Below are 19,837 nucleotides of genomic sequence, written 5' to 3' on the forward strand. Positions count from 1 at the left end.
CTGCCCTAGGTCCTGGTGAACACAGGTTTCCTTTGCATGCCCCAAGTGTCTCTGGAGGGGATGAGGTTTAAGTGCAATTGCCTCACTCTTGCCGTCTTGTTTCAGGTTCTCCTTTGCCCTTGGACATGAGGTATCTTTTTTTTTTTTTGTGGGATCCAATATTCTGTCTATGCTTTTTCAGCAGCTCATTGAAATATTGGTGTTCTTGACAGAGAAGATAAATGTGCATTCTTCTACTCTGCCATCTTATGGGTATGAGATGGCAAATAGAAAAGTAAATAGAAGTGCAAACAGTGAGATATTTGTGTGTGTGTGCTCCAAAATCACTGCATACTGTGACTGAATCCATGAAATTAAAAGGTGCTTACTCCTTTGAAGGGAAGCTATGACAGGCTTGTAGAGCATGTTACAAAAAACAAAGATATCACTTTACCAACTAAGGTCCACATAGTCAAAGCTTTGGTTTTTCCAGTAGTCATGTACAGATAAGAGTTGGACCACGAAGAAGGTTGAGCATCAAAGAATTGACGCTTTTGAATTGTGGTGCTGGAGAAGATTCTTGAGAGTTCTTTGGACTGCAAGGAGATCAAGTCAGTCAATCATAAAGGATATCCACCCTGAATGTTCATTAGAAGGACCGATGCTGAATCTGATGGTCCAATAATTTGACCACATAATGTGAAGAGCTGATGCACTGGGGAAAAAAAAAAAAAAAAAACCTGATAATGTGAAAGATTGAAGGCAAAAGGAAAGGAGGCAGCAGAGGATGAGATGGTTAGATAATATCATCAACTCAATGGGCATGAATGTGACCAAAATTCAGGAAATAGCGAAGTAGAGGGAAGACTGGCATGCTGTAAAGTCCCTGGGATTACAAGGAGTCAGACATGATTGAGTGACTGAACAACAAATGCTAGCCATTGTTTCTTGAGGCTCACCTGCCCCAACTGTGACATGGGAGCCTTTTCACACTAGTCATTTGTGAATCCTTTCAACACACCTTTATCATTGAGCTTCCCTTTACCTTATGGTATGCAGAGTTCCCAATAATAGCAAGGAGAGATAAGAAAGCCCTTCCTCAGCGATCAATGTAAAGAAATAGAGGAAAACAACAGAATGGGAAAGACTAGAGTTCTCTTCAAGAAAATTAGAGATACCAAGGGAACATTTCATGCAAAGATGGGCTCAATAAAGGACAGAAATTGTATGGACCTAACAGAAGCAGAAGATATTAAGAAGAGGTGGCAAGAATACACAGAAGAACTGTACAAAAAGGATCTTCACAACCAAGATAATCACGATGGTGTGATCACTCACCTAGACCCAGACATCCTGGAATGTGAAGTCAAGTTGGACCTTGGAGAGCATCACTATGAACAAAGCTAGTGGAGGTGATGGAATTCCAGTGGAGCTATTTCAAAATCCTGAAAGATGATGCTGTGAAAGTGCTACACTCAGTATGCCAGCAAAATTGGAAAACTCATCAGTGGCCACTGCACTGGAAAAAGTCAGTTTTCATTCTAATCCCTAAGAAATGCAATACCAAAGAATGATCAAACTACCACACAATTGCACTCATCTCACATGCTAGCAAATAATGCTCAAATTACACCAAGACAGGCTTCAGAAATACGTGAACCATGAACTTCCAGATGTTGAAGCTGGTTTTAGAAAAGGCAGAGGAACCAGAGATCAAATTGTCAACACCCATTGGAACATCAAAAAAGCAAGAGAGTTTCAGAAAAACATCTATTTCTGCTTTATTAAATATGCCATAGCCTTTGACTCTGTGGATCACAAGAAACTGTGGAAAATTCTGAAAGAGATGGTAATACAAGACCACTTGATTTGCCTCTTGAGAAACCTATATGCAGGTGAGGAAGCAACAGTTAGAACTGGACATGGAACAACAGACTGATTCCAAATAGGAAAAGGAGTATATCAAAGCTGTATATTGTCACCCTGCTTATTTAACTTAATACAGAGTACATCATGAGAAACGCTGGGCTTGAGGAAGCACAAGCTGGAATCAAGATTGCCAGGAGAAATATCAGTAACCTCAGATATGCAGATGACACCACCCTTATGGCAGAAAGTGAAGAGGAACTAAAAAGACTCTTGATGCAAGTGCAAGAGGAGAGTGAAAAAGTTGGCTTAAAGCTCAACATTCAGAAAACGAAGACCAAGGCATCTGGTCCCGTCACTTCATGGGAAATAGATGGGGAAATGGTGAAAAGAGTGTCAGATTTTATTTTTGGGGCTCCAAAATCACTGTTGATGGTGATTGCAGCCATGAAATTAAAAGACGCTTACTCCTTGGAAGGAAAGTGATGACCAACCTAGATAGCATATTCAAAAGCAGAGACATTACTTTGCCAACAAAGGTCTGTCTAGTCAAGACTATGGTTTTTCCAGTGATCATGTATGGATGTGAGAGTTGGACTGTGAAGAAAGCTGAGCACCAAAGAATTGATGCTTTTGAACTGTGATGTTGGAGAAGACTCTTGAGAGTCCCTTGGACTGCAAGGAGATCCAACCAGTCCATTCTAAAGGAGATCATTCCTGGGTGTTCTTTGGAAAGACTGATGCTAAAGCTGAAACTCCAATACTTTGGCCACCTCATGCAAAGAGTTGACTCATTGGAAAAGACTCTGATGCTGGGAGGGATAAGGGGCAGGAGAAGGGGACGACAAAGGATGAGATGGCTGGCTGGCATCACCAACTTGATGGACATGAGTTTAGGTGAACTCAGGGAGTTGATGATGGACAGGGAGGCCTGGTGTGCTGCGGTTCATGGGGTCACAAAGAGTTGGACATGACTCAGCAAGTGAGCTGAACTAAACTGAATTGATGGCAAAGTTGTTCCAGACTCTTGAAGAAACTTTCTGCCCCAACTAGAAATCAGCCTTTTCTTCAAGGTGCTTTGGTTCCTTTAATGTGAAAATATGTCAAAGCCATAATGTGAGCACTAAGTCTTGGTTTTGTGGCTTTTTAAGTGGTCAGGACATTTGTTAAGCCTAAATATATATTTTTTTAATTATGCTTGCAATTCAAGTTTAAAATTACAGAGTCTAATAATACATCTATCTTGCATCACTTACTCTAGACAGAAAATCTTGGTTCCAAGTGAATTAAAACAACTATATAATCACCTAAACTATATACTATCCACCTGTCACACAGTATACTATATTTCACTAGCCTATACAAACATGATAGTCTTACAATAACAGTAATAACTCTACCACCAGAAATAACTTTTTGACAGGGATCCACTGAGAACAAGCCATTCTCTAAGGAACTCATAAGTAGAAGGAAAAGAAAAAGAAAAAGAACTGCAGTGTTCTGGGTACAGAGTAAAGTGAATCTCTGCACAATACCAGTCAAGGGAGAGTTACTTCTACTCTAACAGTAAGGAAGGCTATCTGGAGAAACAAGCTGCTCAGCTGACCCTCATAGTTAGAAAATCATCCAAATAAAGGGAGTGAAATTATGTTAAAAATGCTTAGCAACTCTTCAGATACAATTACCTCAGCATAACTATAGTTAGTTCAATTTGAAAACTGATATTTCAGCAGAAACAAAAAAAAAAAGTTTTAAATAAGAAGTCAAAAGCATGTCACCATTAATTGTGTACATCATTTCATTTATTCCAAGGTATATTCTTTCTCACAAATCACATCTATGAAATCTGAGTGGATCCTGCTAGTGATATTGTCTCATAATAACAATTTTCATTTATGTTTCTGATAGGTTATAAATTTTGATTTATCTTACATCCTACAGCAACAATGATTTGATCAAATGTGATGATTATTTGATGAAATATGATGAGATTGACTCCTAGGCTGACAACTTGAGTTTCAGGGTTCCTGGATACTTATTCCAAATGGAAAAGGAGACATGGTCAGGGCTCACAAGATACTCTGATATGACCTGTTAAGAACACAAGCAAAAAAAATGCTCAACTTAAGAGATATTTGTACACTATGTTCATAGCAGCGTTATTCACAACAGCTAAAATGTGAATTAACCCAAGTGTCTGTTGAGAGATGAACAGGTAAACAAAACAACATTTAAAAGGAAAGAAATTCTAATACAGGCCACCACATGAATGAATTATGAGGACATAATGCTAGGTGGAGTAAGCCATTCACAAAACGACAAATGATTTCATTTCTATGAGGTACCTAGAGTAGACAGATTCATATAGAAAAAGTAGAATGGTGGTTGGCAGGGCCTGAGGGAGAAAGGATTGGGGAAAGTGGTTTAATGGGCATAGACTTCTAGTTGTTCAAGATGAAAAGAATTCCAAGGTTTGGCTGCATAAATGTGAATGTACTTAATACTACTAAACTATATGTGTAAAAATGGCTAATGCAGTAAATTTTCCAAGACGTATTTTACTCAATTTAAAAAAAAAATAAATTTACCTACAGATGAGAGTTGGGGACAAAAGGGAAATGTTCTAGCAGAAATTTTGAGACTAAAGAGATGTAATATTAATAGATAAAAAGGAGGGAAAGAATAAAAGGATGGACAGAAAAAAAAAGATTAAAAAATGAAAACTCACCTGCGTCTCCAGAACCATAATGCAAGGCATATCAAAAGGATCAAGGAGGGTACTATTATTGCCACAAGTATCAAGCCAATGGATGTGGGGGGTCCTGGCAATTGGGAGAAGACAAAGGAATGTCACTTCAAACCCATTCTCTAGTTCTCCAGGCCTTCTTGCCCATCTGAGTGTCAGCACCATCATTAACTGCTTCTGATGCATGGGCATCTCCGGGTCCCTTTCTCATATTCCCAGAGGTCTTATACGCACAGCCACCCTTAATCTTTCCTTCTTGCTGAATCCCACCGAGACTACAGTGGGACTACTACTCTAGTAGTGAAGACTACTTCATTTTTATCTACTGTACAGCTTAGATCAGCTATTTTCATTCCTCTGGCACTGTAGTCCTAGAAATAAATCTCAAACTCTGTCTCTCTGACTCTCTCTTTCTGTCTCCCTGATTCTCTTTCCTCCCCGCCTATCCTCTCTCCATGCCTGTCTTCCTCTCTCCATCCTTCCCTCATCCATCAAATCCCTCCCCTTCCTGTGTCCCCCTCTCTGTTCTTGAGGGCCATTTCCTCCCATTCCCAGTTGGGCCGCAGTTCCTTCTTACCCCAGTACAGGATGATGTCCTGGTCTCCTAGACTGCTGTGCTTCACTCGACAACTCAGGCCAGCCACATCCCCAGCCGCCACATCAAAGGTTACTTGGAGATACCAAGTCCAGTCTGCATTGGGCATGAGGTCTCCTTGCTGAGTGCCAGGCTGCTCCTGCTCGCCCCTCATCCACATCACCCGCACAGGTTTTGGGTAGAATCCTGAGACGTGGCACACCAGCAGTAGGCGGCCAGGCCCAGGAGTGGGGCCACTGGACAGCCAGGCTTCAGGCTTCACTGGGGTAGGAAGGAGCAGTAAGAATGTCAGATTATGACTCTAATCCAGAGCATGGGGACTCAGAAACCCACAAATTTGGACAGTTTCCTCTTCCACTCCTATGGGCACCAAATGACTTATTGATTAATCATTTCTCTATTTAGGTACTTCTCACTTTTGAATTTAAAGAAAGTTGTGAGAGGAGAAATAGAAACATCTTGGGGAGAGCACGAGACTAACCTTGCCTCTGCAGTTCTGCCTTCCCTGCATCGAGGACACCCAGGAGATATCGAGGACAGGTTTCTGAGAGGAGTCTTTCAATGATATCAGAGATGCCTTGATACTGACTCATGAGTGCACAAAACTTCTGCCCCCTGCTGCTGCTGTCTGGTGCAGGCACACAGGAATGATTCTGGATACTCACAAAATCCAGTCCTCCTAAAGCTCCTCTCAAAGAGCTTTCTATGGCCTCCCCAGAATGCAGCTCACAGCCTGCTGTGACCTGGATCACAAAGGGGTCTGTGTAAAGGAAAACTGAGACAAGTTATTAAAAAGCAAACAGGAAAGAAAGAGACGAGAAAAAGGCATAGGATTTTTTACTTTAGTGGCAAGAAGTTGAGAGGTGAAATTATTGACATAAAACCAATTGCAGTATTCAGGACTTTTCAGAAAGAGCACTGGGGAGAGGTATGCATATCATCAATGGTGGGGCTAAGCTGTTTTAAGGATGTAGAGGGGGCAAGAGGGGAGAGGGGCAACGTGTGATGGAGTCAGAAGTGCAGCATTCCACAGTGTAGGGAATGGTTACGTGTAGAGAAGGGATCAGGCAGAAGATGCTTGAGCACATCAATTGGAGGAGTAGGAAGTCACACTTAAGTTCACTCAAGCACAGAGTAGGAAAAGGAGATTCTTCCTTGGGGTTTTAGAGAAGCAAGTTACATAGATGCAAATAAGAAATAACCACAAGAGTGGTCATGTACACAGAAGAGAGCAAGAAACAGGAACAATCTCAGATACTAGATGGAGGTATGGAGTCGGGGTTGAAGGCTACTCTGGACAAGTGTGTACATGAAGTTGGATAAAGAGGGGGGAAAGGGACCATCATCAGAGGGAGCAGTAGCCTGACACAAGAGAAAGAAAAGTCATTGAGAGTCTTTCCAGATCACAGGACTATACGCACATTCCAACTGGAACTCATTGACTCGATCCTGCACTTCCCGAGTGAATCCAATGAAGTAGGCTCGAAAGAGGTCCTCCAGCTCAGTCATCTCATCATCACTAAAGTTGCCCTTGGACCAGGGCTTCAGGAAAATGGCAGTGCCCGAGTCACTCTCCCAGCCATGAATCTGCAAGTCATCCAACCAGCCTGAGCCTTGATTTTGAGCCCATGTGCTATTGACAAAGGTTGAAATCTGCATGAGATGGAAGGAGGTTGGCCCCTGGAACACTGTAGTGGTGGAAAGATAAGAAGAATGAGGGGGAAATGTGGAATCAGAATAGTATGAAAAAGAACCCAGAGTCTGAGCAACAATACAGAACTTGAAACGGTCCCCTGCCCCCAAAGCTTCTGGCTCCATCTCCAGCCTCCAGAATAGGGGAAAGGGCTGGAGACAGCAGAGCCCAGACCCTTAGTGGTAGGTAAAGCATGCTTTTATCCAGAACCCCTGCACCTGTGCTGGGAGCAGCCAAAATTATTCTTACCATCCTCATTGTCACCACCTGGGAGGATAACTCCAAGTAACAGAAGTGGTAGAAGCAGCATTTCACTGGGAAATAGAACTTCTGACTCTCAGAGCTGGTGTTTGATCTCTAATTTCAGCATTTTTTTCAGTACTCTAAATTGACTTCCTCTCTTCCCCAACTGAAAAATCTTTGACCCACATTGCACATCTCAGAAAAACTGTGCCTCCCACAGCTCTGAACTCCCACTCCATCTCATTTCCATTCTTTGGTCTTCATCTCTTTTATACGTTCTACTCTGGAAAAGCTCCCTTGTGATGCTGAAGAGTTATTTCACCTTCCTAATCCTTTATTGTCACATCTATTCAGTAAGAAGGTAATACTAAACAATTGCTCAACTTCCAGTCTCTTTTAATCTAGAAGTATTCCTTTGGTTTGTCCACCTATCTCATTCTCTCATACGGCAAATATAACTCTGACAAGTGATGTAGCAGTAACAGAGAGGTAGTGCAGGTAGTCTTGTAGAGAATACCAAATGGATCAGTGTGAGTGGCCACAGTACCTTGGTGTACATTCACAGAGAGACCTCCTCTGAGAATGGAGACGTACCATAGAAAGGGAGATTCTGAGAACCCTAGCCCCATTTCAGGGAGTCAGACACTGGAAAAGTGAACCTATGCTCTCTATACCATTTTTATCATCACCATTAGTATCTCCTGCTTGGCTAATACTTGGCTAAAGGTACTGACAGACTCACTGGAACACGAAGATGATGTCCAGGAAGTATGGTGCTCAGAGCTTGATTTTCACTCCGCACTAATACTACAAAGGCTGCTCTCTCAATGGCCCTTGGTACCAAAGTGAAAACCTGAGTGGAAACAAATTATTTCTAAATCTCAATTACTCCAATCAAGAGGATCAGTAAACAAGATCTTGCCTTTAATGGTGAAAATTAGACTGAGATGGTAGAGATAAAAAGGTGAAAATTTACCTCTGATTCCCTTAAGTTCCCTTTAAAAATAAATACAACAAGTACCTTAAACTCTACTCCAAAAGTAAGGAAGACACACACCTCAGGTCCAGAAGTAAGATTTCTGCAAACACCAGAGTTCCTTCCACTGAAGTACAAGGCAAGCTTGTATCTAATGGTTGCTTGCCTGAGGACAGCTACTGAGCAATCCTATACAGTCTGAGTGGTGGTCACAGTATCTAAAGAGTGTTAAAACTACATAAACATGGAGTATGGATGTGAGAATTTCCTGAACAGATGAAAACGTTTAAGCTGTGTAAGAAAACTAAAACCAACTTATTTCACAAAAGTAAGTGAAACTCAAGCCAGGTTTGTTTTGTAAATGGCTCTGACAATCATAAAAGAAACAGCAGTCAACCACATAAAAATGGCAAGAGAAACTTCTACTGCAGTAACCAATCATTGTAAAAATTAATAACTTCCTCATTTTTGCTCTGTAAGTCATTCTGTAATTTCATGCCCCTGAACTTCACATCAATCTTTTAATTTGGAATCTCCCCATTTGTGAACTGCTTTCATATCCACAATAAATTCTTACTAAATATTACTCACTGATTTGGTGGTTTTAATTTTTCCATTTCTGGATTTGGGGCATGTTGATAAACTAAACAAAGGAAACTCAAGCAACATGTAACCTGTGCTATAACTTTTGTTTTTAATGTTGTAATTTAAACCATGTGCCAAAAGTTAACCTCTAGATGTCCAAGCTGGATTTAGAAAAGGTAGGGGAACCAGAGATCAAATTGTTAACATCTGCTGGAACATAGATAAAGGAAGGGAACTCCAAACAAAGAACAACAACAAAAAAAGAGTATTAAAACTACATACATATGGAGTATGGATGTGAGAATTTCCTTCTGCATCACTGAAGATCTCCCTTGTGGCTCAGCTAGTTAAGAATCCACCTGCAATGCAGGAGACTTGGGTTTGATCCCTGGGTTGGGAGGATCCCCTAGAGAAGGGAAAAGCTACCCTCTCCAGTATTTTGGTCTAGAGAATTCCATGGACTGTATAGTCCATGGGGTGGCAAAGGGTCTGACACAGCTGAGAGACTTTCACTTTCTGCTTCACTGACTATGCTAAAACCTTTGACTGTGTGGATCACAACAATTTTTTGAAAATTCTTCAAGAGTTGGTTTGAGAAACCTGTATGCAGGTCGAGGAGCAACAGTTAGAACTGGACGTGGGACAACAAACTGGTGAAAACTGGGAAAGGAGTACATCAAGGCTGTATATTGTCAACCTGCTTATTTAGCTTCTGTGCAGAGTACATCATACAAAAAGCCAGCCTGGATGAAGCACAAGCTGTAATCAAGATTGCCAGGAGAAATATCAATAACCTAAGATGTGCAGATGACACTACCCTTATGGAAAAAGTGAAGTGCAACTAAAGAGTCTCTTCATGAAGGTGAAATAGGAGAGTGAAAAGGCTGGCTTAAAACTCAATATTCAGAAAACTAAGATCATGGCAGCTGGTCCCATCACTTGACAGCAAATGCTGCTGCTGCTGCTAAGTCGCATCAGTCGTGTCCGACTCTTAGCAACCCCATGGACTGCAGCCCACCAGGTTCCTCCGTCCATAGGATTTTCCAGGCAAGAGTACTGGAGTGGGGTGCCATTGCCTTCTCTGTGACAGCAAATAGACGGGGAAAAATGGAAACAGTGGCAGATTTCATTTTCTTGGGCTCCAAAATCACTGTGGACAATGACTGCAGCCACAAAATTAAGACACTTGCCCTTGGAAGAAAAGCAATGACAACCATAGACAGCATATTGAAAAGAAGAGACATCACCTTGACAACAAAGGTCTGTATTGTCACAGTTATGGTTTTTCCAGTAGTCGTGTACAGATGTGAGATTTGGACCATGAAGAAAGCTGAGTGCCTAAGAAAAGATGCTTTCAAACTGTGGTGCCAAAGAAGACTCTTGATAGTCCCTTGGACAGCAAAGAGATCAAACCAGTGTATCTTAAAGGAAGCCAAACTTGAACATTCATTGGAAGGGTGGATGCTGAAGCTCCTATACTTTGGCCACCTGATGTGACAAGTTGACTCATTGGAAAAGACCTTGATGCTGGGAAAGATTGAAGGCAAGAGGAGAAAGGGGCAACACAGGATGAGATGATTGGATAGCATCACTGATTAAATGGACATGAGTTTGAGAAAACTCCAGATTTGTGATGAACAGGGAAACCTGGTAGGTATGCTGCAGTCCATGGGGTCACAAAGAGTCGGACAGGACTGAGAGACTGAGCAACAGCAACAATGTATGGATGTAAGATTTGGACTGTTCAGAAGGTTGAGTGACAAAGAATTGATGTTTTCTAACTGAAGGGCTGAATAAGACTCTTGAGAGTTCCTTGGACTGCAAAGACATCAAACCAGTCAGGCTTAAAGGAAGTCAACCCTGAATATTCATTGGATAGACTGATGATGAAGCTGAAGCTCCAGCACTTTGGCCACCTGATGCAAGGAGCCGATGAATTGGAAAAGACTCTGATGCTGGGAAAGATGGAAGGCAAAAGGAGAAGGGAGTGTCACAGGATGAGATGATTAGATAGCTTCACTGATTCAGTGGACATGAATTTGAGCAATCTCCAGGAGACCATGAAGGACACTGAAGCCTGGCATGTTGCAGTCCATGGGGTCAAAAAGATTCAACACAACTTAGCTATTAAACAACAACATCAAATCCTAGCCATTGTTTCTCTTGAGACTCAAACTGTCCCAATTATGACGTGGGAGTTTTTTCAACCCAGTCGCGTATTAATCCTTTTATCATACATTTATCATTGAGCTTCCCTTCACCTTCAGGTATAGCAAAGGTGTTCCAGACTCTTGGAGAAACTTCCTGCTCCAAACTAGAAATCAGCCATTTCTCCAAGGTACTTTGGTTCCTTGTAGTGGGAAAATATTATGTGAAAGCCTTAATCTGAGTTCTAAGCCTTCATTTTAGGGTTTTTTAAGTGGCCAAGACCTTTTTTTTAACTCTTAATATTATGATTTTTTATTTATACTTGCAATTCAAGTTTAAAACTACAGTTTTACTCATTTACTCACATCAACTTTTCCACATAGAAAAATTCTAGTTTCCTGTGAATCAACACAATTATGTACTCACTTAAATCCACTATACACTATATTTCATACTATCCACCTGTCTCACTATACACCATATCTCACTAGCCTATACACACAGATAGCTTTAGAATAACAATAAAAACACTACACACAAAAATATGATTTGGGCCAGAGATCCACCAAAAGCCAGTTCTTCTCTTAAGGAACTTATAAGTAGAAAGAAAAGAAAAACAATAAGAACTGTAGTGTTCTGGGTATGAGTAAAGTGGGTCTATGCAGGATACCAGTCAAGGGAGGGTTACTTCCACTGTAGCACTAAGGAAGGCTTTCTGGAGAAACAAGTTGCTCAGCTAACCATTATAGTTAGAAAATCATCAGGCCAAGATGGAGACATTTTGTTAAAAATGCCCAGCAGCTCTGCAAATACAATTACCTCAGCATAATTACAGTTAGTTCAATTTGAAAAATGATATTTCAGCAGAAGCAAAAAAAAGTTTTAAATAAGAAATCAAAGGCATGTCACCATGAAGTAGTGTACATCATTTCATTTATTTCAAGGTATGTTCTTTCTCCAACTCACATCTATGAAATCTGAGTGGATCCTGCTAGTGATATTGTCTCATAATAACAATTTTCATTTATGTTTCTGCTAGTGTATAAATTATGATTTATCTTACAACCTACAGGAACAATGATTTGATCAAATGTGATGATCATTTGATGAAATATGATGAGACTGACTCCTAGGCTGACAACTTGAGTTTCAGGGTTCCTGGATACTTATTCCAAATGGAAAAGGAGACATTCAGGGCTCATGAGATATTCTGATATGACCTGTTAAGAACATAAGTGAAAAATTGCTCTTCTTAAGTAATATTTGTACACTATGTTTATAGCAGCATAATTCACAACAGGCAAAAGGTGACTGTTGAATTAACCCAAGTGTCTGTTGAGAGATCAACAGGTAAACAAAACGATCTTTAAAAGGAAAGAAATTCTAATACAGATCATCACACGAATGAATTATGAGGACATAATGCTAAATGTAATAACCATTCACAAAAAGGCAAATGATTCCACTTCTAGAGGTACCTAGAGTATAGAGATTCATATAGACTGAAAATAGAATGGTGGTTGCCAGGGTCTGAGGGAGCAAGGATTGGGGAAAGTAGATTAATGGGCATAGACTTCTAGTTTTTCAAGATGAAAAGAGTTCTAGAGATTGGCTGCATAAAATGTGAATTTACTTAAGACTACTAAACTATATGTGTAAAAATGGCTAATGCAGTAAATTTTCCATGACGTATTTTACTGCAATTTTTTAAAAATAAATTTACCTACAGATAGGAGTTGGGGAAAGTTTCTAGTGGAAATATTGAGGCTAAAAAAGGCATAATATTAATAGATAAAATGCAGGGAAAGAATAAAAGGATGGACAGAAAAGAAAGATTAAAAAATGAAAACTCACCAGCATCTCCAAAACCATAATGCAAGGCATATCGAAAGGATCAAGGAGGGCACTATTATTGCCACAAGTATCAAACCAATGGATGTGGGATGTCCTGGCAATTGGGAGAACACAAAGGGATATCACTTCAAATCCATCCTCTAGTTCTCCATGGCTTCTTGCCCACCCAAGTGTCAACACCCACTGTTACCTGCTTTTGATGACTGGACATCTCTGATCCCCTTTCTCATATTCCCCGATGTCATATTCTCACAGCCACCCACAGTCTGTTCTTGCTCCATCCCACCTAGTTTATAGTCCTTCATTCCTACCTATTGCCTGCCTTAGATCAGCTATTTTCATTCCTCTGGCACTGGAGTCTCAGAAATAAATCCCAAACTCTATCTCTCTTTCTTTGTCTCTCCCTTCCTACCTCTCCTTCTGTCACTCTTTCTTCCCCCTCTCCTTCCCTCCCTCCATAGTTCATCCATCAAGTCTCTCCCCTTCCTCAGGACTGCCCTCTGTTCTTGAAGACCACCTTCTCCCATCCCCAGCTGGGCTCCAGTTCTTTCTCACCCCAGTACAGGATGATGTTCTGGTCTCCTAGACTGCTGTGCTTCACTCGACAACTCAGGCCAGCCACATCCCCAGCCGCCACATCAAAGGTTACTTGGAGATACCAAGTCCAGTCAGCATTGGGCATGATATCTCCTTGCTGAGTGCCAGGCTGCTCCTGCTCGCCCCTCATCCACATCACCCACACAGGTTTGGGTAGAATCCTGAGACATGGCAGACCAGCAGTAGGCAGCCAGGCCCAGGAGTGGGGCCACTGGACAGCCAGGCTTCAGGCTTCACTGGGGTAGGAAGGAGCAGTAAGAATGTGAAATGTAAGAATGACTCTAATCCAGAGCATGGGGACTCAGAAACCCACAAATTTGGATAGTTGCCTCTTCCACTTCTATGGAAATCAGATCATTTATTGATTAAACACCTCTCAATTTAGGTATTCTCCACTTTTTAATTTAAAGAAGGTGATAGGAGGTAAAATAGAAAAGTCTTGGGGAGAGAACAAGACTAACCTTGCTTCTGCAGTTCTGCCTTCCCTGCATCGAGGACACCCAGGAGATATCGAAGACAGGTTTCTGAGAGGAGCCTCTCAATGATATCAGAGATGCCTGGATACTGACTCTTGAGTGCACAAAACTTCTGCCCCCTGCTGCTGCTGTCTGGGGCAGGCACACAGGAATGATTCTGGATCCTCACAAAATCCAGTCCTCCTAAAGCTCCTCTCAAAGAGCTTCCTATGGCCTCCCCAGAATGCAGCTCACAGCCTGCTATGACCTGGATCACAAAGGGGTCTGTGTAAAGGAAAACTGAGACAAGTTATTAAAATGCAAACAATGAAGAAAAGGATGAGGAAAAGGCATAGGCCTTTGGATTTTAGTGGCAAGAAAGGTCTGAGATGTGAAATTATCAGTCAAAAACCAATTGCAGTATTCAGGACTTTTCAGGAAAAAGAGCATTGGTTAGAGGTATGCCTATTGTAAACGGTGGGGATTTGCTCTTTTAAGGATCTGCAGTGGACAAGAGGGAAGAAGAGGAGCAATGTGTGATGGAGTCAGGAGGGCGGCATTCCAGGATGAAGGGGAAGCTTACACTGAGAGAGGAGATTAGGCAGCAGATGCTTGAGGATACGAATTGGAGGATGGGGAAGTCATACTTTAGTTCATTCAGGCACACAGTAGGAAAAGGAGTTTTTCCTAGGTTTTGAGAGTGGCAAGTGACATACACGCAAAACAGGAAACGGCTACAAAGCATGAACATCATCTATTACACAAAAGTGCAAGAAACAGGAAGAATATGGGATACTGGGTGGAGATAAGGAGTCAGGGTTGGAGACTACTCTGGAGAGCTGTGTGCATGCAGTTGAGTAAAGAGGGAAGGAGTAGACCATGATCAGAGGGAACAGTAGCCTGACCAAGGGAGAGAAAAGTCATTGAGAGTCTCTCCAGATCAGAGGACTGTACTCAAATTCCAACTGGAACTCACTGACATGGTCCTGCACAACCCAAGTGAATCCAATGAAGTAGACTCGGAATAGGTCCTGCAGCTCAGTCATCGCCTCATCACTAAAGTTCCCCTTGGACGAGGGCTTCAGGAAAATGGTAGTGCCCAAGTCAGAATCCCAGCCTTGAATTTGCAAATTATCCAACCAGCCTGAGCCTTGGTTTTGAGCCCAGGAGCTGTTGGCAAAGGTCCAAATATGGATGATATGGTAGGAGGTTGGCCAGTGGAACACTGTGTTGGTGGAAGATTGAAAAGAACGAGGAAAAATGTAGAATCAGGATGGAATGAAAAGGCACCCAGAGTCTGAACAATATAGAGCCTGAAACAGTTCTCTCCCCAAGCCCCCTGACTCAATCCCCAGCCTCCAGAATAGGGGAGAGGGCTGGAGACAGCAGAGCCCAGACCTTTAGTGGTAGGTGTGGCATGCTTTTATCCAGAACCCCTGCACCTGTGCTGGGAGCAGCCAGAGTTACGCTTACCATCCTTACTGTCACCACGTGGGAGGATAACCACTAGCAATAGAAGAGGTAGAGGCAGCATTTCACTGGGAAGTAGAACTTCTGACTCTCAGAGCTGGTATGTAATCTCTTATTTCAGCAAACCCTTTTCTCAGTACTCTAAAGTGACTTCCTCTCTTCCCCAGCTGAAAAATCTCGGAACCAAATTGCACGTCTCAGAAAAACTGTACCTCCCACAGCTCTAGACTCCCACTCTGCTTCTCATTTCCATTCCTTGAACTCAGTCTCCTTTATACTTACTACCCTGGAAAAGCATTTTCCAAGGTAGCAAATGATGATGAAAGGTTATTTCACCTTCCCAGTTCTTATTTCCACATCTTTGAAATAAAAGGATAATATTAAACAATTGCTTAGCTTCCCATCTCTGTAATATAGAATACCTTTGGCTTCTCTACCTGTCTTGTTCTCCCTCCCCATGGCCTTCTCACCACTGGCACTTTGTCATTACCTCTTCCCAACATCTCAATGGTCCTTCTTTCTTATCTCATTCTTCTTACCTGGCTTTTTAATTCCACGTTAAATTTTCTGAGTGTGCATGTGTGTTAACAATCACTGTCTTTTTTATATTGATTCTGGGGCCCAAATCCCGGAATTAAATATAATAAATACTTTATATTCTGACCAAAATTCTCTTACACCACAGGAATTTTTGAGGTTGACAATTACATTGGCCAATGGTATGTGACCTTCTGTTCAGTAGCTCTTCTCCTCTACTACTTTCAGTAACCAATCTTCATGAGACAAATAAAACTTCAGGAATTATGCCCCAGCTTCAGGCCAAGTCAAAATAACTTTTTGTAGTAGGCTCATTAACAGTAGAACTTCCTTCTCCTTTTGTAATATTTTATAATCTCCATCTATATTTTGATCTTTCCTATTACCAAATAAAGCATTGCTATGTCAGCAAGTAACTTGGCATTTTTTCACCAAAATTCAGAGATGTTTTTCTTAAGATGTCATATCCTACATCCTCTTTATATACATTTGGCAAGTTTCAACAATACATTTAGCATTCACTGGAGAAATATTTGGACTGTAATCAATATGTTGGCTCTCAGGATAATTCTTGGTTTTCTCCACTCAGGAAAATATTCCAAATTTGTGGATATATATCATCTATATTTTGAGTGTAAAGAGAGGTTTTCACTAGTCATCCTATTTACATAGATAAGAAGATACAATATGAGTAATAAAACATTCTTTTTTCCTGGAAATAAATCAAATAGACTTCATCCTTCAATACTCAAAGTCCCTCAAGCTAGGCTTCAACAGCACATGAACCAAGAGCTCCCAGATGTACAACTTGGATATAGAAAAGGCAGAGGAACCGCAGATCAAATTGCTAACATCTATTGGATCATAGATCACAAGAAAAAAACAGGGGAAATCCAGAAAAACATCTACTTCTGCTTTATTGACTACATTAAAGCCTTTGGCTGGGTGGAGCAGAACAAACTGTGGAAAATTCTTCAAGAGATGGGAATACCAGGCCATCTTACCTGCCTCCTGATAAACCTGTATGCAGGTCAAGAAGCAACAGTTAGAAACAGACTTGGAAAAACGAACTGGTTCAACATTGGGAAAGAACTACATCAGGGATGTATATTGTCAACCTGATTATTTGATGTCTCTGCAGAATACATCATGTGAAATGCTGGGCTGGGTAAAGCTCAGCTTGGAATCAAGGTTGCCAGGAAAAATATCAACAACCACAGATAAGCAGATGATACAACTCTAATGGCAGAAAGTGAAGAGAACTAAAAAGCCTCTTGATGAGGACGAAAGAGGAGAGTGAAAAAGCTGGCCTGAAACTCAGTATTCTAAAACTAAGATCATGGCAACCAGTCCCATCACTTACTGGCAAATTGTTGCCACGGTTCAGTTGCTCAGTTGTGTCTGCCTGTTTGCAACCCCATGGACTGCAGCACACCAGGCTTCCCTGTCCTTCACCATTTCCCAGAGCTTGCTCAAACTCATATCCATTGAGTTGGAGATGCCATCTGAACATCTCATCCTCTGTCACCCCCTTCTCCTCCTGCCCTCAATATTTCCCAGCATTGGAGCCTTTTCTAAAGACTCAGCTCTTCATATCAGGTAGCCACAATATTGAATCTTCAGCTTCAGCAACAGTCCTCCCAATGAATATTCAGGATTGATTTCTTTAAGATTGCCTGGTTTGATCTCCTTGTTGTCCAAGGGACTCTCAGGACTTTTCTCCAAGAGCACAGTTCAAAAGCATCAATTCTACAGCACTCAGCCTTCTTTATGGTTCAATTCTCACATCCAAACATGACTTCTGAAAAATCATAGCTTTGACTCTATGGACCTTTGTTGGTAAAGTAATGTCTCTGCTTTTTAATACGTTGTATAGGTTTGTCATAGCTTTTCTTCCAAGGAGCAAGTGTCCTTTAATTTCATGGCTGCAGTCACCATCTGCAGTGATTTTGGAGCCCCCCAAAGTACAGTCTGTCAGTGTTTCCACTGTTTCCCCATCTATTTGCTGTCAAGTGATGGGACCAGATGCCATGATCTTATTTTTCTGAATGTTGAGCTTTAAGACAACTTTTTCACTCTCTTCTTACACTTTCATCAAGAGGCTTTTTAGTTCTTTTTCACTTTCTGCCATAAGGGTGAGGTCATCTGCATATCTGAGGTTATTGGTATTTCCCCCGGCAGTCTTGATTCAAACTCGTGCTCATCCAGCCCAGTATTTCTCATGATGTACTCTGCATATAAGTTAAATAAGCATATAAGTTAAATAAGGTGACAATATACAGCCTTTTTTTCCCCAATTTTGAATCAGTTTTTTACTCTTTATCTGGTTCAAACTGCTGCTTCTTGACCTACATACAGGTTTCTCAGGAGGCAGGTCAGGTGGTCTGGTATTCCCATCTCTTGAGGAACTTTCCACATTTTGTTCTACTCCACACAGCCAAAGGCTTTAGCATAGTTAATGAAGCAGAAGGGGGTATACTTCTGGAATTCTCTTGCTTTTCCTATGATTCAATGGATGTTGGCAATTTGATCTCTGGTTACTCTGCCTTTTCTAAATCCAGCTTTTACATCTGGAAGTTCTAGGTCCACATACTGTTGAAACTTAGCTTGGAGAATTTTGAGCATGACCTTGATAGCATGAGAAATGACTGCAATTGTAAGTAGTTTGAAATTCTTTGGAATTGCCCTTCTTTGGGATTGGAATGAAAACTGACATTTTCCAGGCCTGTAGCCAGTGCTGAGTTTTCCAAATTTGCTGGCATATTCAGTGCAGCACTTTCACAGCATCATCTTTTATGATTTGAAATAGCTCAGCTAGAATTCCATCACCTCCACTAGCTTTGTTCGTAGTGCTGTTTCCTGAGGCTCACTAGACTTCTCACTCCAGGATGTCTGGCTGTAGGTGACTGATCACACCTTTTGGTTATCCAGATCATTTTTGTGTAGTTCTTCTGTTATTCTTGCCACTTTTCTTAATGTCTTCTGTTTCTGTTAGGTCCATACCATTTCTGTCCTTTATTGTGCCCATCTTTGCATGAAATGTTGCCTTGGTATTTTTATTTTCTTGAAGAGAATGCTAATCTTTCCCATTCTATTTTTTTCCTCTATGTCTTTACATTGTTCACTTAGAAAGGTTTTCTTATCTCTCCTTGCTCTTCTTTAGAACTCTCCATTCAGATGGGTATATCTTTCCTTTTCTCCTTTGCCTTTCACTTCTTGTCTTTCCTCAGCTATTTGTAAGGCTTCCTCAGACAACCATTTTGCCTTTTTGCATTTCTTTTTCCTGGGCATGGTTTTGATCACTGCCTCCTGTACAATGTTACAAACCTCTGTTCATAGTTCCTCAGGCACTCTATCTGTCAAATCTAATCCCTTGAATCTATTTCTCACTTCCACTGTATAATTGTAAGGGAATCGATTTAGGTCATACCTGAATGACCTAGTGGTTTTGCCTACTTTCTTCGATTTAAGTCTGATAGTTGCAATAAGGATCTGAGCCACAGTCAGATCCCAGTCTCCTTTTTTCTGACTGTGTAGAATTTCTTTTGGCTGCAAAAAATATGATCGATCTGATTTCAATATTGACCATCTGATGATGTCCATGTGTAAAGTCATCCCTTTTGTTGTTGGAAGTGTTTCTTTGCTATGACCAGTGCATTCTCTGGGCAAAACGTTGTTAGCCTTTGCCCTGCTTCATTTTGGACTCCAAAGCCAAACTTGCCTGTTACTCCAGGTATCTCTCAACTGCTACTTTTGCATTCCAGTCTCCTATGATGAAAAGGACATCTTTTTTGGTGTTAGCTCTAGAAGTTCTTGTAGGCCTTAGAACTATTCAACTTCAGTTTCTTTGGCATTAGTGGTTGGGGCATAGACTTGGATTACTATGATACTGAACATTCTGTCATTTTTGAGATTTCACCCATATACTGCATTTCAAACTCTTTTGTTGACTATGAGGGTTACTCCATTTCATCTAAGGGATTCTTGCCCACATTCTTGCCCATTTGAATTAAATTCGCCCTTTCCAGTCCATTTTAGTTCACTGATTTCTAAAATGTCAATGTTCGCTCACCATCTCCTGTTTGACCACTTC

General features: G+C 41.2%; 1 protein-coding gene and 1 pseudogene across 1 annotated transcript; both read right to left on the reverse strand.

Moving 5' to 3' along the window:
• Positions 1–3,645: 3,645 nt before the first annotated feature.
• On the reverse strand, positions 3,646–6,957 carry LOC129655982 (T-cell surface glycoprotein CD1b-2). The gene is made up of 5 exons (XM_055586782.1): positions 6,608–6,957; positions 5,668–5,946; positions 5,169–5,447; positions 4,574–4,667; positions 3,646–3,936 (listed from the first exon to the last, which is right to left on the reverse strand). The coding sequence occupies exons 1-5, from the start codon at positions 6,843–6,845 to the stop codon at positions 3,915–3,917; spliced, it is 912 nt and encodes a 303-aa protein (XP_055442757.1). The 5' UTR covers positions 6,846–6,957; the 3' UTR covers positions 3,646–3,914.
• A 5,040-nt stretch (positions 6,958–11,997) lies between these two features.
• LOC129655884 (T-cell surface glycoprotein CD1b-2-like) lies at positions 11,998–15,271 on the reverse strand (annotated as a pseudogene).
• Between the last annotated feature and the right edge of the window lie 4,566 nt (positions 15,272–19,837).

This window comes from Bubalus kerabau, chromosome 6 (genome assembly GCF_029407905.1).
Source record: "Bubalus kerabau isolate K-KA32 ecotype Philippines breed swamp buffalo chromosome 6, PCC_UOA_SB_1v2, whole genome shotgun sequence".
Taxonomy (NCBI): Eukaryota; Metazoa; Chordata; class Mammalia; order Artiodactyla; family Bovidae; genus Bubalus; species Bubalus kerabau.